The sequence below is a fragment of the Terrapene carolina genome, unplaced genomic scaffold (assembly GCF_002925995.2).
Source record: "Terrapene carolina triunguis isolate 2854851 unplaced genomic scaffold, T_m_triunguis-2.0 Scaffold212, whole genome shotgun sequence".
Lineage (NCBI taxonomy): Eukaryota > Metazoa > Chordata > Testudines > Emydidae > Terrapene > Terrapene triunguis.
The window spans coordinates 3,442,394-3,461,477 of NW_020664563.1; the positions used below are offsets into that span (position 1 = coordinate 3,442,394).

General features: G+C 46.1%; 1 protein-coding gene across 2 annotated transcripts; it reads left to right on the top strand.

Annotated features, from left to right (window-relative positions):
* Positions 1-1,623: 1,623 nt before the first annotated feature.
* LOC113407533 (vesicle-trafficking protein SEC22b) lies at positions 1,624-15,231 on the top strand. Of its 2 annotated transcripts, none has more exons than XM_026656144.1 (5): positions 1,624-1,698; positions 4,293-4,402; positions 12,371-12,531; positions 13,407-13,553; positions 14,669-15,231. In XM_026656144.1, exons 1-5 carry the CDS (start codon positions 1,624-1,626, stop codon positions 14,821-14,823), a joined length of 648 nt encoding a protein of 215 aa, XP_026511929.1. In that variant the 3' UTR covers positions 14,824-15,231. The 2 variants fall into 2 exon arrangements, with proteins under 2 accessions (XP_026511929.1, XP_029768311.1); XM_029912451.1 differs by lacking the exon at positions 1,624-1,698 and adding an exon at positions 4,025-4,074.
* The last annotated feature ends 3,853 nt before the right edge of the window (positions 15,232-19,084 follow it).

Sequence of the window (19,084 nt, forward strand, 5' to 3'; positions counted from 1 at the left end):
ACCTCACCCTCCCTGAATGAGCTAACCTCGTTATCTCCCTACCGATTTATACCTGCCTCTGGAGATTTCCATTACTTGCATCTGAAGAAGTGAGGTTCTTACCCACGAAAGCTTATGCTCCCAATACTTCTGTTAGTCTTAAAGGTGCCACAGGACCCTCCATCTGCCATTTTGTTGCCCAGTCACCCAGTTTTGAGAGATCCTTTTGTAGCTCTTCACAGAATGCCTGGGTCTTAACTATCTTGAGTAGTTTTGTATCATCTGCAAATTTGCCAATTTTGTCTTGAAGGCCAAGACGATAACAGTGTCCAAAAAAAAAAAAATTAGATACATTCATGGAGGATAGGTCCATCAATGGCTATTAGCCAGCATGGGCAGGGATGGTGTCCCAGAAGCTGGGACTGGGTGACAGGGGTGGATCACTTTTACCTGTTTTGTTTATTCCCTCAGGATACTGTGCTAGATGGTCCTTTGGTCTGACCCTGTATTGCCGTTCTTATGATCATTCTGGTCCTGTTTGCCCTTAGAAGTCTATTAATTATTCCTTTGTCATTATCTTCCTAGAAGTTAAAATACCATCTATGGGAGGCAACTAACTCCAGGAATTACTGTGCCCCAGCTTTTAACCTGTCACGTCAGGTATAAGTACTACATAAAAGTCAAGAATGATTCTAGTCTATAGCCATTCACTCTGGAAAACACAGCAAAGGGGGAGTTAACGGTAAGGCTCGCAGAGTTAGACACCTGAGAACATGTGACCGTACAAATTCAGTGTAAAAGAGGATGTTAGTTAACTGGGTATTCACAGCACATACATCATACACACAATGCAATAACTACAGCGAGACGTGAAGAAAATGCAAGGGACCCCGTGGCCGACCACGGAATCACCCGACTTCATGTTTTGTGCCGAACTTACAGCATTTCTAGACCAGGCTTTGAGAGGCCATGACAACAAACCCGTCAGCCCCACATGGGATGACTGCGTAAACGGGCAGTAAAGCCCAGGGCAGCAGCGGGAAGGCTCAGCGCTTTCTCCGGCGGGATGGGCGAAGGGGATAGGCTTGTCCGCCTCTGGCCCCTCCCGGCCCGAGCCCTGGCAACTCGGCCTCCAGCGCTGGGGTCGGGCCTGCTCAGGGCGTGGGGCCTAGCCCACATCCCCATTGAGTCGAGACCGCCCGGGGGAGTGGGAGCAGGGCCCGGTGCGGGATGGGCAGCGGGGACGAGCTGCCTTGGGAAGCCCCACCTCCCCTGGCCCTAGGCTCATTTACCGCCCGGCCCCCTCGCCTCGCCCTACTCCACTCCTGAGCGGAGCGCGGCCCAGCACCCGACCCGCCCCGCCCGGACCTCCCGGCTTTGATCCGCTAGAGTCGCTCCCTTCGCGGCCCACGGGCACCCCCTCCCCGGGCCGCCCCCACCGAAAGTGGGTGGTGCCGGTCGGGTTGCGTTCGGCAGCGGACCGGAAGTAACCCGGCAGTTCCAGTGGCGTAGCCCGGATGCTGCGCTGGCTGTTTCCGGCCACCTCAGTGGTAGAGGCCAGTCAGAGGGTGGCAGCAGGCAGGCAGGGAGGGCGGGCGCGGGGCCGAGCAGCGGCAGCGGCTCCCGGGTTGGAGCGGCGTAGACATGGTGCTGCTGACTATGATCGCGAGGGTGGCGGACGGGCTCCCCCTGGCCGCCTCCATGCAGGAGGATGAGCAGGTGAGAGACCGAGACACCACCACCCCTCCCGGCCCAGAACCCCCGAGATCCCCCAAGCCCCACCCTCTCCCGGCCCAGAGCCCCCCAATTTTCCCCCGCTCCCGAGACCCCCCCGATTCCCCCGCTCCCGGCCCAGAGCCCCCCACTCCCGACAGGTCCCCCCTATCTCGCCCCAGAAGTCCCCCCCCCCAAGCACTCCCTCCCGGCCCCCGAGATCCTCCCCAGATCCCTTCTCTCCCTGTTCAGCGGCCCCCCTTCCCGAGCCAGAGCCCTTCCCCAGACGCACACCCTCTCTTCCTGGCCCAGAGCCCCCCTCAGACTGAGATCCGTCCTCGGGGGGGGACACAGAGGCTGTGTGGAGGCTTACAAAGCAGACCCTAGGTGGGTTGGATGTGTGCCCTCAGAAGGCTGTGGTAGAGCTTGACTGTGCTGGCAAACGTGAGTTTCATGCAAGGTTGATGACATTTGGCACTGTTCTTCTCGGACTGTGATCCCGTTGGACACTAGACTCACCCACCCCCTGGGACGGAGAGAAAGACATGAAATAGAAATAGATGAAATAGTGTATTAATGGGTGATTAGTCCACTGACAACAGAGTGAAGTATAGCCTTATAATTCTGGAACCTAATGGTACCTTTTTAATGTTAGTTGGAGCTCTTTTCCAATTCAGCAAGGCTACTTCTGTTATAACCAATTATAATACTCATTAACATCAAACCTACCGATAAGCAGATTTACATTTTTGCCACCTTTTTATTGGCTGTTTACATTATACATTATTTAAATTAACCCTTGCACGAATGTTATTTTCAAACTATTAATACAATCATTTTAATAAGTGATTTTTAAATTTTAAAATGTTTTATTAAAAATTGTGCTAAAACAGTTATAACCAAATCATAGCCACAACATAACTTTGGGTCATGTCTTTGTTACCTTCAGTTTTTTTTATTTTACTATTTTCAATTTATTTTTAGCTTTTTTTAAACTACCAGCTTTAATTTTCCATACTTGTCTACACTTAAGCTAACTGAAACCTAAGCCTAATTTTGATTTAACCTATTTTATAGGCTACAGCAGACACAGCTTACATTGATTAAAGGTCTTTTCTGTTGGGTAGGAGTGCTACCTCCCCAAACGATACTATTTATGTGACAGAAGCATTCTTCCATCAACGTAGTTGCATCTGTCCTGGGGGTTGGTTCAGCATAGCGATGTCAGGGGGGGTGTTTTTTTCACACCCCGCCTGATGTAGGTGTGTAGACTAAGATTTATAGTCCTTGAGAAAGGCGGAGACTAGATTTGGCACCAAGTTCTAGGCACCCCGCCTCCCCCCAGCATCTAGACTCCCGAGAGAGAGACCATGTGTCTCCTCAGTATCAATGAAGTTCCTAGAGAGCCTTCCAGCACTGAGATCCCAAAGTAGATCAAAACTGTGTAAGACGCCAAGACCCACCCATCAGTGAGATTCTCACATACGTGCACACTTTTGAGGGAGCAAGCTAATACTTCTGGAGAGAGAGATCCTGGCAGTATGTCTTCACTGCAGTGTAAGCCCAGGTTAGTAGAACTCAAGTTAGCAGCAGGACCAGCGCTTCCACTAGGCGACCCTAGGCCTCACTCGCTCCGGGACCCGCCACCGAAGTGCCCCGAAGATGCGGAGCGGAAGGACCCCCCGCCGCCGAATGCTCAGAGGAGGAGCACTGCCGCCTAGGGCAGCAAAAACCCTGGCGCCGCTCCTGGTTAGCAGACCCAGGATTTGTTAACCGAGGTTTGACCATCTATACTCATTTATAACCCGAGGAATTGTTGAACCTTGGGTCCCAGCTTGGGGCTCCAGCATCCATGCTACATTATACTGGTCTGAGTCCAACCACCCTTATCCCAGACTTCTTAGCACCCTCCCAAAATGTGTCCACTCTACCCCTTTGTTCATGGTGCCATGTGGGAAAACTTGACTGTCCAGAGGACAAAGAAAGCTGGCCTGTGGGATTGTAGGACATCTTTGGCACAGCGTGAGTCTAGCAGGGCTGTGTCTACACTGCAAAGTAATAGGGCTTGAACCCTGTGTTCCAGTTTGACTCAGACTTGGACCCTTCACCCGTGGGGTACTGGGACCCAGGGTCCAAGTCCTGAGTTAGCACAATTTGTGTGTAGACAGATGGGAGTGGGGTAGGCTTAAGCCTGAGTTCAAACCTGGGGCTGACACTGCAGTATAGACATACCATTTGAATCATGAACTCTTCCCCTCTCCCTCAGGGCAGTGAGACTGAAGCACCTTCTCTGGACCAAGACCCTGCACAAGAGATGCCACAAAAAACAAAACAAAACTCCCTAGGGGACCTCCTAAATGGGGACTGAGATATTCATCAGAGGTAGATTCCTGAGATTTACCAGCACCTACCTCTTAGTTTGACTGTGTTCATTGACTTCAGATCCAATTCTGGTAAAACTGTTTGAGGTTAGCTATGGATATCATGTTAGTTTCCTTGTGGGAAAGGGCCTGCCTATACCTTAAGAGGTTGTTGTATTGTTTGTAGTTCATTTTGCCATATGGTAGAACCATGCCTAATAGACTTTTTCCCCTTCTCAGTCAGGTCGGGACCTGCAACAGTATCAGAGCCAAGCTAAACAGCTTTTCCGGAAGTTGAATGAACAGTCGCCTACCAGATGCACCCTAGAAGCAGGATCCATGGCTTTCCAGTAAGTAAAACATGCTGTCGAGATTAAGGTGGAAAATGTAGGTATCCCAACCTACATCTATAGAAAACTGAAAGGTACTTCCAGGAGACATTGGAGGTATACTAGAAATTGGGCCATCAGAGAAGAGTAAGAGTCATCCCACCAGCCATGGGAAACCTGTGCTCAGAGAGAGTGTTATTTCCTTTTATATCCTTTCAATCATTTTAAAATTTCTTTTCTTCTCTAGCATTGTTAGACTTCCTGCATTCCTATCCAGTTGTTGTATTCGGCCACTCTCTTTTCTGTAGACTGCATATATTTGGTCCCCTTTATGTTTTCTCTACAGATTGTGCCCACTAATCATTCTAGCATCTGTTGTCCTTTGGATTCTCTGAGGTTTATCAATATATTTTTTTAATAGTGAGGAGTCCCACCTATACTTAGGTTAGCATTACCACAGTTGATTCTTCCTATACAAGATTCTCTTCTCTCTCCATTCCACTATAGTATATCCTTTCATGTATCAGCCTTGCACTACGAGCTCATCTAATTTGTTGTTCATTATTTCCCTGATTCTCCTCAGCATTTCTGCTCTCCAGCAAGCATTGTCCATGTTTTATACACTTTTGATTAGTATTAATAACCCGAAGTGTCTTAGCTGCATTTAGCTCATCCCTTTGAGTTCACTGTCTCACTCTAAAACCTTCCATAATGTTTGCCCTTTGCTTTCATTGTAAACCCTTCTAAGTTAGGGTCATCTGCAAATCTTACTGATGTACAACATAGTTCTAGCAGACTTGCTCAGGGTAAGCAGCGAGCTGGCAAAATCTGCAGGCGACACAACATCATGTAGGTTAAGACCTAAGAAGACTGATGTACTTCAGAGGGACTTAATCAAGCTAGGCAGCACAGTGGCAGTTGAAGTGAAATGTTGACACATTCAAAGCTATGCACATTGGAACCTCCTAGGTTCTAAACCAGGGGTTGGCAACCTTTCAGAAGTGGTGTGCTGAGTCTTCATTTATTCACTCTAATTTAAGGAGGTTTCGCGTGCCAGTAATACATTTTAATGTTTTTAGAAGGTCTCTTTCTATAAGTCTATAATATATAACGAAACTATTGTTGTATGTAAAGTAAATAAGGTTTTTAAAATCTTTAAGAAGCTTCATTTAAAATTAAATTAATATGCAGAGCCCCCCGGACCGGTGGCCAGGACCTGGGCAGTGTGAGTGCCACTGAAAATCAGCTCGCGTGCCGCCTTCGGCACATGTGCCATAGGTTGCCTACCCCTGTTCTAAACTAAAGATTGAAAACATTTGACTGGCTACCTTTAGAGAGGAGATTAATAAGAGGGGACATAAAAGTATACAAAATGATGAAAGTTATAGAGAAGGTAGAGGCACCTCTAATCACCTTCTCTCATAACACAAAAACAAGGGAACAGCGAAGTAAACAAAAAGTCAAAACTGATAAAGGAAATTGTTTTCAATGCAATTAATTGCCACAGGATCTCATTGAGGGCAAGACGGTAGCAAGATTTAAAAAATTTGTACAGGTAAAAATATCTAGAGTTAAAAACCCTTGTTTGGAAGCACTCTCATGGCACAAAGCCAGTCTGTAATAGTTGGGGCTTAGGAGGCAGCTTTCCTCAAGATGGGTTAACTCATAATCACTTACTGCAGGTTTTTCCACATTTTTTCACTTTTCTCTAAAGCAGTCTGGTGCTGGCCATTGTTGGCAATGGGGTGCTGGACTAGGTAGCCCACTGGTTTGATCCAGTCAGGCAATTCCTGTGTTGAGAATTTCTGTTCCCAAAGATGCTACTTGATATCTCTTACCAGTTTGCAGTCAATCTGTCAGTCATTTGTTTCCATACCACAATATTATCCAAACATCATTCTGACTTCCACTGAGATGCCTGGGGAAGATTATATCTAAATCATACTAAAGCTCTTGCTATGTAGTGTCCATAGTTCTCTCTGCTTACCAAACTTATAACTATATCAAAAAAGTCTATCCGGTTTTTGGTCACAGTTATTTATGAATCACAACCACCTTGCAGTGGCTTTGATCTCATCAGAGCTGTTAAACTAAGAAAATTACAGCCAAGTTCAGTATTTCTCTGGGAGATCTTAGAGGTGCAGTTGAGGGGTGTTGGAAGTGTTGTGGGTGAGTAGGCAGGGGAGGAGCACTTTGCCCTGTGAGTCAGCATTGAAGCAGTTCTTCAGCCAACTGTTAAGGCAGGGGTGGGCAAACTACGGCCCGCGGGCCGGATCTGGCCCCACAGGGCTTTGGATCTGGCCCACGGGATTGCCCTCTGTGGCACTGTGGGCCCCACGCCCCTGCAGCCCTCGGGCGGGGGGGCTCCATGCGTTACCCTTGCCTCCAGGCATCACCCCCCGCAGCTCCCATTGGCTGGGAACGGGGAACCGCGGCCAATGGGAGCTTCGGGGGAGGTACCTGGAGGCGCGGCAAGGGCAGAGCACATGGAGCCCTCCGCCCCGCCCTCCCACAGGGGCCGCAGCGGTGCCCTGAGCCCAGTGCACGCCGCTGCCACCCCAGAGCCGCTTTAGGTAAGCGGCGCCAGGCCGGAGCCCAAACCCCTCCTGCCCCCTAACTGCCTGCCCCAAGCCCCTGCCTGCCCCTCGCACCCCTCCTGCACCCCAACTCCCTGCCCTGAACTCCCTGCTGCATCCTGCACCCCTGTGCACCCCAACTCCCTGCCCTGAGCCACCTTGTACATCCTGCACCCCAACCCCCTGCCCTGAGCTCCCTGCTGCACCCTGCACCCCTGTGCACCCCAACCCCTTGCCCTGAGCCCCCTGCCACACCCTGCACCCCAACCCCTGCCCTGAGCCCCCTCCTGCACGCCGCACCCCTCCTACACCCCAACCCCCTGCCCTGAGCCCCCTCTGACCCAATCCCTTGCCCTGAGCCCCTTCTTGTACACTGCACCCCCTCCCACACCCCGCACTCCCTCCCACACCGCAACCCCCTGCCCCGGCCCTGCATACAATTTCCCCACTCAGATGTGGCCCTTGGCCCAAACAGTTTGCCCACCCCTGTGTTAAGAGGTGCAGATTGCTGCTGGTGCCATTTTTAGGATGAGACATAAAGTCACAGATGAAAAAGAAAATCAGTTTTAGTTTTAAACAAAAATTCTAATGAAACTTTTGATAATGCTGAATAAAAAAAAATGGTGTTTGAGATTTGGCCTAAAATAGTCCTCTTTAGTGGCTAGTGCATTAGCTTGGCCGAGGAAAAAAATGTTCTTCGTTAACTGACATTCTAACTGCTTGAAAATAACATAGTGCAGAGTAAAAAATGCCATGACAGATGTCGTGGAGCAAAATGGAATGTGCACTTCTCCAAATGTGCTGAGGTGTTAATATGAATAGCCTTGAAACTGACAAAGTTTGAAGAAAATTTGGCTCTCACTGAGACCCCAGACCAAGTTTGAAGAATTTTCTTCGGCCATTTTAATGTTGGAGATTAAAGTCAAAAAGCCTTACAACCAACTCAGTTATCATGGCATGTGAGTATACACACTGATAGGTATGCAGGTGATAAGTGCCTATGCAGTCCGCTGTGAAATTAGTTACTAGCTGACCTTTGGCTGATTAGTGTTGTAAGTCTTTAAGTGCACAGATTACTAGTTTCATGAAAAGGCAACTCTTGGCCTTTGCCAGCTGGTGCCTCTTAAAGAAGTGTTTTTTTTCTCTCTCTTAAAATAAATGTAAAATATTAAAATAAATATAAGAAATTAAATTCCAAAAGTATATTAATTAAGATTGCACAGATAAACATTCAGAAATCAAGAATGCAAAAAGTTAAAGGTGGCCAACTGTATCTCTCTCCCCTACATACATGCATTGCAAAAAGGGCTAATTACATGATTTTATACTGTGTTAAAATTTATACCAAAAAAGTGTTAGTGCAGTGTTAAAGTTGCGAAATCAAGCCGTTACGTGAGAAAATTTATATTACGGTTAATCTGGGGTGGCAATGCTATGCGGCATTGGAAATCTGTGTGCTTTCTCTACTGATATAGAAAACTTGGAATCCGAAACAGCTAATATCACAAAAGGAGTAAAAACAGCTCTGGGAAACATGGAGACCAAGGCAAGAGAGCTCAGATCAAAACCGGCTGGCCTAAAGTGTGATGGTGCGGCTGTGCATATGACAGGAGACCGTGTTAAGAGAAGATATTGTACTCTAGCTTGCTGTTACACCTCTACCCCGATATAACGCTACCCGATATAACACGAATTCAGCTATAACGCGGTAAAGCAGTGCTCCAGGGGGGCGGGGCTGTGCACTCCGGTGGATTAAAGCAAGTTCGATATAAAGCGGTTTCACCTATAATGCGGTAAGATTTTTTGGCTCCCGAGGACAGCGTTATATCGAGGTAGAGGTGTATGTGCCTCATAGGAGATTATCCCTATCTTAAAAGGTTTTGTTTTGAAATATGTTTTCTCATTTTGCTCTTCGAATCCTGAAAGATTATGTATGGATTGCTCAAGCTCTTGATAATGATTTGAGGTAACAGTGGGTTATGCTGGGAGGGATCCAGTATGTGTGTTGGGTTGGTAGTCAGGTCAGAACACTGAAGACAAGGATCAAAAATGATCGTTTGGCTAGCACTGTTTTGGAACATACTTTAGAAACTGGGTCATGGACTGATGTGGAACAAGTTAGGGGCTTTCTTAGGGTAAATCAAGAAGCTAATTTGTGAGTATATTCTATTCCATGGTGGACAGTGGTGACTACACTCTTACTGTTCAAGGCAAGCCCCGTTGTTGTTTGAGGCTTTTTACTAAAGCTAGGAAGTACCATGTTGGGAGTGCAACAAAAACAGATAATCCTGGCCTCTCTGTCCAAAAATTAATTCTTGAATGTGGCAAATTTGAAGGATTTAAACATTTCTGGGTCGCTAGAGGCTAAGCTGAGGAAAAATCAGATCTGTATGCTTGAAGCTGCTGTTGAACATATGGATACCAGAATTACCAGGCTATTGTATGGTTTCAAAACTTTCATTCCACACAGCAGCCTAGTGATTGAGAAAATAATTGGCCCATTATGGCAATGTACAAATTAACAGCGTGCTAAATCACTACATATGTGTGTTAAGTAAAGAGAAAAGGATAGGTGACTTACCAGTTACTTTTAATGCCAATAAATCCACAATAGTGCATATGCATAATGAAAGTTTTGAACCCCTAGGCAACCTACCTTAGTCCCATCAATAACAATATAACCTCTATGTCCTCATTGTCTTGTATCACTGTGGTGCTACAATACGAGTTTTCCACAGTTATTTAAATTAAAACAAGCCCCCAAACACACACGTGTGCTTTGTTGCATGCCATGACTTGGGCCATTCAATTATATCTGCATCCAGTGTAGGTGACTTTCAGCCCTCTCTGGTATGCTGTACTACTGTCTGGAAGAGCAACAAACATGGTAATAAACATAATCACAGTTAGCATTCAACAGCAGGCAGCACTAGTTAGTGGAGGGGTAGCTAAGTGCTGTTCTATATGTTCAGATCTAAATCTCAAAATCCAATGGACTTCATCCAATCAGATTTGTTCTTGAATTAGAAATAAAATACATATTCTCTGTTCTGGCATGGGAACTCAAACTGACACTAAAGTAAGGACAAAACTAAACTTGCAAGAACAAATGATAGTTAGACACTAAAAAGGGGATTGGGGGTGGGGGGGGGGAAGGGATTAAACCCTGGCTCATTAGTCAAAAACAAAACAAGTGGAATGCAGTAAAGTGCCATTAAGCAGTCACACCAGCTACTATATTTCATCATAGCCTACATGTGAATGAGGCCACAGCCTGAAAATTATTGGCACAATCACACTTTCTTGTCAGATAACAAAACCTGAAGTCCCAGTGGTCCATGGACAAGCAGCATTTCTGTTTCTCAGCTTGCCTCTGTGAGGCTTTGTGTATGGGAAATGGAGTCCCATGTCTAAGACTCATCCAGGGTGGAGTTTGGGATGCCCCAACTAGTCTCCTAAGGCTGTGCAGGGCTGACTACCTATCTGATGATTGCCAGGGGATTGATGCAGTTCTGAATCTCTGTAGGAGATGCCACAATAGTCTTCTCTCCCTATTCCCCCCACCCCCCCTGTCCTGCTGACCTCCAGGAGAAGATGCTCCTGTGCACTGTACAACATATCCTCTCCCCCATACATTATGGAGCTGCCCTACTGGGTCAGACCACGGTGCATCTTGGTCAGTATCCTGGCTCCGACAGTGGTCTGTACCAAAGCTTGAGGGGGAGTATACAGAACAGGGCAATTATGGAGTGATCCACCCCATCTTTCACTCCTGGCTTTTTGTAGTCAGAGGTTAGGGTTGCCCTGTGTATGCGTTTGCCTTCCTGACTGTTTTGGCTAATAGCCATTGATGGACTTATCCTTGATGGACTTATTCAGTTCTTTTTTTTAACCGAGTTATACTTTTGGCCATCACAATACCTGTGTCAATGAGTTCCACAGGTCAGTTGTGTGTCGTGAAAAAGTACCTTCTCTTGTTTATATAAAACCTGCTCCCTGTTAATTTCATCACCTGAGCCTTGGTTTTTATATTATGGGAAAGGCTAAATAACACTTCTCTGCGCTCACTTTCTCCATGCTGTTCATTTTATAGACCTCTATCATATCCCCCCCTTAGTCGTCTCTTTTCTAATCTTTTTTAGTCTCTCCTCATACGGAAGCCATTCCCTACCCTTGATCATCTTTGTTGCCCTTTTCTGTACCTTTTCCAGTTCCACTACATCCTTTTTGAGATAGGGTGACCAGAACTGGACGTAGTATTCAAGGTGTGGATTTACCGTGGATTTATACAGTGGGATTATGATAATATCTGATTTATTTTCTTTCCCTTTCCTAATAGTTCTTAAGATACTGTTAAGCATTGTTACCACTGCTGCACGTTAAGCAGAAGTCCAGGGTGATGCCAAGATCTTCCTTGAGTGATAACAGCTAATTTAGAACCCAACATTTGGGATTATTTTTTCCAGTGTGCATTACTTTGCACTTACCAATGTTGAATTTAATCTGCCATTTTGTTACCAGAAAGGGCATGGGAGTGTGGGGCCTGCCTCCTTCAGATGACAGAATGTCAGCAGGAAGAGGGGAATGTCCCTTATTCTGCTAAATCCAATGTCAGGACTTTTTAAAACAACAAACAAAAACACTAAGGAAATTCCCAGGCAAAACTTTGTTAAAATGAAGTTAAAAGCCTTTGGCAGGGATTGAACCCATGATCTGAAGCCTCAATAACACTGTAGTTAGGGAAAAGAAAAGAAAAACTAAGGTATTCAGAAAGACTTAAAATGAAGCCTAACGTGTAAAACTGTGGAAATTCAGTCATGATACTTGCAGTAGAGTAACTCTGTCCTGAGCAATGCACCGAGAACCTGAAACTTAGACTACAATATCCATCCCAAACAAACATTCATTTTAGCAGGGGATGCTAGAGCTAGACTATAGTGTGCTGGTTTGTGCCAACTCAGCTGCCTTTGTGGCTATGAAGTCCAAATAAAAATGCTTTACAATGTCCTGGTAAGATGAGCTTGCTGAAAGGAGTCATTCCCCACTCCTCATTAAGGGCTCCAACCTGCCAAGCATTGCGTGCTCTCATCACCTTGCAGGGTCAGGCCCTAGGATTCTGCATTCCAGCCAGCCATCCAAGATGATGTCTCATATAAATTCTCCTAGGAGGGTGAGTAGATGGAGATTATGGTATTTGCAGAGGAAAGGAAAGGGTTAGTGCAATGACAAGATATCTCAATATTGGGGAGACACGTATGAAGCCTGCTGTGCGATGCCTGGTATGCTTTTGTGTGTAGTATAATAATAAACCCAAAGGCTGGGACACTCCGCCATAGAGAAGGAAATATGAGAAAGGGAAAAGTGGTGTCTTACAGGGGCAGGGTTAAAATTTGTCCGGTTTGTTCTCTTCTAGCTACGTTATTGAGAAAGGGGTGTGTTACCTGGTGTTGTGTGAGGCCACCTTCCCCAAGAAGCTGGCCTTTGCATATCTGGAGGATTTGCATTCCGAGTTTGATGAACAGCATGGAAAGAAGGTGCCGACGGTCTCCAGGCCTTATTCCTTCATTGAGTTCGGTGAGGTCCTTCCCCTTGAGACTAATTAATAAACATCCTGTTTGTTTGGCCACATTAGCCTCTCCCAGCTCAGGCCATGGAACTTACCACTGACAGTGGAGAAATCTGGTGCTCTCTATGAGCCAGGCATGCCAGGTATGTGAATGGAGAAATGGTAGGGGAAATGGCAAATTTTCTACAATCCAACTTTCCGCTTTTTCTTGTTAGCATTTGTGTGCACCTTGCTCACTCTCTCTGCAGTGTTCTGCACTGGGGTAGCCCAGAAAAAGACAGCACTGGATGCTCATGCTCCGTGGGCAGCCATATTGTTACTCTAGGCAGCGGTTCTCCCGATTGTGTTAAAGGGTGGGAAGCAAACCAGCAAACTTCCTCTCACTTGAGGTCACATGGGCAATGTAGGGACTTCCAAAACAGCCCTCAGCTGTACTTTTATGGCAGCATTGGAGAGATGTGGGAAGTGGATGTGAAGCATGGTGGAGCCAACTCTCATTAAACATTGAGGAAACCTCTGAGCTGATTGGCTTCAGATGTACATGTCCTCTTTTGGGTGGCCTGTTCTTGTAAGTCCAAAGGGCATCCATCCTGTCAACTGCTTTGTCCCTGGTGAAGGCACGCAGGATGCAACGTGCTCTAAAACAAGTCATCAGTGTTCCTTGTGTCTGTCAGGGGAGGAAGGGGTTGTTAAATTGCCCTTGGGGTATGCTGTCATGAGGTCAGGTGGTTGGGATCTACTCAGAGCGGGGTAAGAGGTGTGGTGGTGGGTGCAGTTTTGGAGGGAAAGAGGTGGAGGCTGGCTCGAGGGATGTTCTTGGCACGGCAGGCAGGAAGTGCTGGGGGGAAAAGTTTTCCATGTTGACAACCACCTTTTGTTCCAGACACTTACATCCAGAAAACCAAAAAACTCTACATTGACAGCCGGGCAAGAAGGAACTTAGGCTCCATCAATACAGAGTTACAGGATGTGCAGAGAATCATGGTGGCCAACATTGAAGAAGTCTTACAGCGAGGAGAGGCGCTCTCAGGTACACGGAGTTCAGCTTTTGAAACTCCTTCCTCTCTCTGAGGCTGGCAGGCGGGAGATGGCTGAGGGAAGGATTCTGAGACTGGGTGGCAAAGAGGGCCTCCTGAATCAAGATTGCCTTGTAGTGTGTATGTCTGGCTGAAAGTGCATTTTCATTTGTCTGATCTACATCATAAATAAGGCTAAGATTTAGTATGGGGTATTAAAGTCATGGATAGGTCACAGGCAATAAATAAAAATTTGCGGCCCGTGACCTGTCCATGGCTTTTACTAAAAATACCTGACTAAACCTCTACTGCTGCTTCGGGCCCTGCTCGAGTGCTGGGGGTTGGCTGCCCCTGGCTGCTGCTCCTGGGGACTGCTCACCGGACGGCCTCCGGGCACTCCTGGGGCCGCTGCTCCAGCTGCCTCAGGACCGCTGCTGTTCGGGCAGTCCCCAGGGCACCCCCAAGACCGCTGCTCGGGCACTCCCCGGAGCCAGCCACACTGGCCACTGTTCTAGCAGTCCCCAGAGCCAGCTGCCTGGGGCCTCCTGAGTAGCAGGCGGTGCGGCTGGCCCCAGGGACAGCCAGAGCAGCTGGCCCCGGGTCACTCCAGCAGCGGCAGGTGCAGCTGGCTGTGGGGCGGCCCTGAAGTCAGCCAGACCAGCCGCTGCAGAAGGCATGGAGATTGCAGAAAGTCATGGAATCTGTGACTACCGTGACCTCTATGATTAAGGCTGCTATTCTTTCACAAACCATCTGGCAATTTGTAACCCTACTTTGGGAGGAGCCAAAGCCCCTTGTGGGCGTGGGGCTGTTCTTGTCCTGTGAAGATGAATGTTGGTGGTGTGTGTCAAGGACAGGAGTGATGTGTGCTAGTGTTTTGAAGGTGCTGGTGAAGTTACTGTTGACCCTTCTGTTTGGGGAGGTAAACAGTTTATATTGCATTGTGTTGTGGCTTGGCTAACGAGCTTAATGTAGGAATCCTTCAGAACATGAGGAATGGAGTATGCACAATAAATCAGATAAAGCTCCAATAGAGCAGCTGCAATTATCTATGAACACAATACAGCGGGAGTGTCTTGTTACTGTTAATCCTGCAATTAATCTGCTTCCACTTTCTCTTCCTTAACAGCTTTGGATTCCAAGGCCAACAACTTGTCCAGTTTGTCCAAGAAGTACCGTCAAGATGCAAAGTATCTTAACATGCGTTCCACCTATGCCAAACTGGCAGCCGTAGCTGTGTTTTTTATCATGTTAATAGTCTATGTGAGGTTCTGGTGGCTGTGAGATGTTGGCAGTCACTGGAGAGGGAGAGCCTGTAGCATGGCAGGTGTATGTGTGCAGCACACTTTGTTCACGGGGATGTGCATTAGAATCCACACAGGACTGTCACCTTTAAGGGTGTGTCCTGAAAATGATACCTGAGTACTACACTGCTTAGTGAATCTTAATTAATCATAGGTATAAAGTCTTCTTGGTGGACTAGAGGCTTTTCCTATGAGGCACTAAACACTAGGGACTTGGTAGAGTGTGGCTTCCCAGTGTACTAAACTCATTAACAGTGCTGTTTGATGTGTCCTGGAGCAGTTAATCAGTGAAGTTTATCCTAATCAGGCGGTACTGGCAATAGTCACTTCTTCCTCCCTTTTAAAAAGTAGCTCTAGTGGGAAATGGACTCTAATGAACATTCCTTGTGTCAGCAGTGTTTGCTTTTCTAGAATCTGGGTCTGCATTTGCTTTTTTAAAACAAGACTCCCTTGTTTGAAGACTGATTCTGCACTGTACATATGTAATGGCTTTCACCCTTGTCAAACTAGCTATTGTTGGGTTTTCATTGTCTTACATCTTTGCTTGTTAAATTTTCAATTGCTTTAGGAATAAATGGATATTAAATTATGCCTTAAAATTACATTATATTTAGTCTTAGGAGAGACAGTGAAAGGCCACTATCACTGACTCCTACAAAATTAAACTACTAGTTTGTAAATCTCACTTTCCTGGCAGTTGTGTATAAGAGCTTGTTTTAACGTGACTCAGAACAGTCTGTTTGTGTAATTAAAAAGGCACTGGCCCAGGCACAATGCAAACAATTTCATCTCTGTTTTCCTGCCATCTATCTATCTCCAGAATCATTGCATTATTTCTTTCCCCTTTGTAAACATTCTTTATTCCTCAAACAAGTGTATCACTACTGCTAGCATTCCAGCACTTGCAAACTACTCTACAAAAACAGCCCAGTGTGTGTGATGAAGAAAAAGTAGAACATTTCTTTAAAGAAACATTTCCGTTTCAAGTTTCTGTGAGTTTGGTGATAGAGAATAATACAGAGTTTTAAAAACTACGATCCCTTGTTAATGTCCTGTTCTCCCGATGGTCACCCTCTCTCCACTTCTTTTGGCAAGATCTAACTGTAGCTGAAGAGAAATTCATATTGTGGGGCTACAGCATTTAATTTCTTAACTTGTTTCTCACTAGACAATGTAAATAGTTCCATCATGATGTGATTTTTTATATATATAATTTTTTTTTGGTCCAAGTGCTAGAAACTGTCTTGCCTATTAGGCTTTAGTTTTTTAAATCAAAGCTCTGTACAGGCATCCCCCACCTTTTCCACAATAAGGTGTCTGTTTCTGTCATTATCTAGCAAGTGAACACACTCTCATAGAACAGACAGAACAGAAGGAGAAATTCAAAGTTCCTCAGCACCTTCAGAAAACACTTAATCTGCTGCAACTCTGAAAGTGTAAGCTGTAACCAAGATGGTCTCCTGCAGTAAAGTAGGGCATAGGAGCGAAAAGAAGCCTGAGTGACTCCCCTCTCCTCCTCCTGGGGGCACGCAAATAGGCAGCTAAAATTTGTCTGCTGATCTACTTGCAAACCTGATCTGTCAGTCTCATCTTCTGATTTTTGCATGATGTTTCCATTTGTTTATTTGTAGAGAGCTGTACTTTTAAATTCTTAAAAGTTGTGTCCCTGACAGATGAATGTACAAGTGATCTAGGTCTGTGTGAAACTTAGGTACTGAGAGGTGAGCAGACACCACATCTAGATTCTGTAATGACCTATAGGGAGTAAAACTCTCTTGCAGTGAATGGCAGCTCAGTGAGCAGTTGCCTGCTGCAGCCCCAGTGTCACAGTGAAATAAACACTTGCAAAAGTTCATTTCCTTTAGTGTGGAGTTTCCTGTCTATATACAGTGTTTTCATAAAACACCCTCTCCTTCCTTCTCATGGTCCAATTTGTCCTGGGGTAGAACTGGGCAAAGGCCACTTGGTAAATGCTGTATTAATGGAGTAGGCTTGTACCTAGGGTGGAACATGTCCTTTAACTGGGGCTGGGCTCAATTTTTCGCCTGTAAGTTGGGTAGAGTTTGGCAAATGTCATTGTCCTTTTCTAGCCCCTAGCGGGAAAACTTCTAATGTTACCTATTACAGGTGGGCCCAAGGCCTGCCTTTGTGACCATAAATGCATGTGGAGAGTAACATGTATGCAGCTGCAGCTATTTTGTGTAGCAGTTTGCAGCTTAGGTAGGTCTCGGCCCTGAGAAGCAAGTCTTAATTAATACAGCAAGCTAGTCAGTGCCCTATGCATTCCATGGCTTTGAATTTGCTGAAGAATCCATCCCTTGCTGTACTCAGAACTGTACTCAGAATGTGTTTTTATTTTAAAAATATTGTTCCTAGTCCTTTCCAAGGTGCAGAAGATCTTAAAAACGGGATGCAGCTAGAGTACCCTGTAGTGTGACAGTGCCCCAGACCAGTGTCCTGTCTGGGAGGGATCAGTGCTACATGCTGCAGGGGAAGTTACAGGAAACCCTGAAGTTGATGGTTGTGGAATAATCTACAACCACAAGGGGGAAAGGTTTCGCCTTCCCCCGGCAGTTGTCAGTAAGTTTATGCTATGAAGCCTGAGTGTTTATGTCCTTTCTAATTTTGTGATCCTGGTTAACTGAACTCTGCATGTTCTCATTCACAATTTTTTTTAATCCTAAGATTTTGACATTAATATCTAATGCAGTGCATTCCAAATGCTAATTGTGCATTGTTTTAAATTGGCTGCCTTCGACTTGATTATATGTCCCATGAGATGGACTCCAGGTCCAACACTGCCCTGCCTTCAGTCCAAAACAGAGGCATTCTGGGAGTTGTAGGCCTCACATCAAGAAGTGCTGGGAGGATGGGCAGTATGAAAGCGGCTCCCTTACCTCAGGGCAAGAGACAGCAAGGTGGGGGAGCTTTGGCTCTCCAGTCAAAGGCTGGGAAGAGGCCTAAACAGCAACCAGTCAGAGAGGGTCACTTGGGCATCATCACAGAACCTTCAAGTAGCCAGAACTGGAGCCTGGCACCAGGTTTTCCTGAAGTACCCTGAGGAGGGGGTAGTCTGGGTAGAGATCCAGAAATGGAGACATCTCAGGTCTGGTTTACACCTAAAATTTAGGCCAATTTAGTGACATTGCTCAGGGCTGTGAAAAATGTCATGCCCTCTGTGATGTAGTTAGGTCGACCTAATCCCCATGGCAGATGCAGCTAAATTGATGGAAGAATTCTTTTGTTAACCTTCGTACCCCATCAAAGGTGGTGGATTTACTACAGCAATGGGAAAAAACCCTTCTGTTGCTTTAGTATCTATACTACAGCAGCATAGCTGTGCCACTGTAGTGCTTGTAGCATAGACATATTCATAGAGAGAAGCGAAGGTTGTAGCCTGAGCAAAGAAAAGAAGAGGGAGTTTAGGGCCAGATCAGCCTGCTTCATTAGCTTGGGCCAAAGGTGGGAGCTCCCCTTTGTCTCAAAAAACCATCAGAGGGCCCAGCTGTCACTGCAGAAAGGGGAAAAGACCTGGAGAATGTTTGAGAGATTAAACCAACTTATCAGTGAGGGAAGTAGAAACAATGGTCATGCTCCCCAGGTAAGACATTCCTTTTACTCCCATGGTCCCCGTGCTCTTTGCTAAGAGGGTCAATAGGAGACCCTCACTTACTTTCTTTATGCCACTCACTTTTTTTTATACCTGTATCTTAGCTCCTCTTATTAGTTTCTTCTCTTAACTAACTAGTTGCAGTCTTTTTCTGTTGTGGGGCGGGGGGGGAGGTCTGTCTCTCAGGCTTTGTCTACACTCCAATTAGACACCCACAGCTGGCCAGTGCCAGCTGACTCAGGCTTGTGGGACTTGGGCTAAAGGGCTGTTTAACTGCGGTGTAAACTGACCCACCCAAGGTCTTTACTCCGTTCAAAATACTGAATTAAGGTAAGTTTAGTTTGTTATATTCTGTCCATTTCTCTCTCCTCCCACAGAGCATTAGGATATTCTGCTGTTTAGTTTAAGGAGGGAAGCCATACTGCTTTACAGGTTCAGTTTTGTTTGATAAGAATCTAACTCAAATTCCATCACATCCCATATACCACAAAGTCAGCCAAAAGAGGAGGAGACTCAGACTTTGAGTTTACTTTAATATGTCTCAATGCAGAAAATACCATTTTAGCAACGTGTGGCCAGACTTTTCTTGCTCAATCTTAACTTCCAAAGATTACGTGTCAGTTGGCCACTG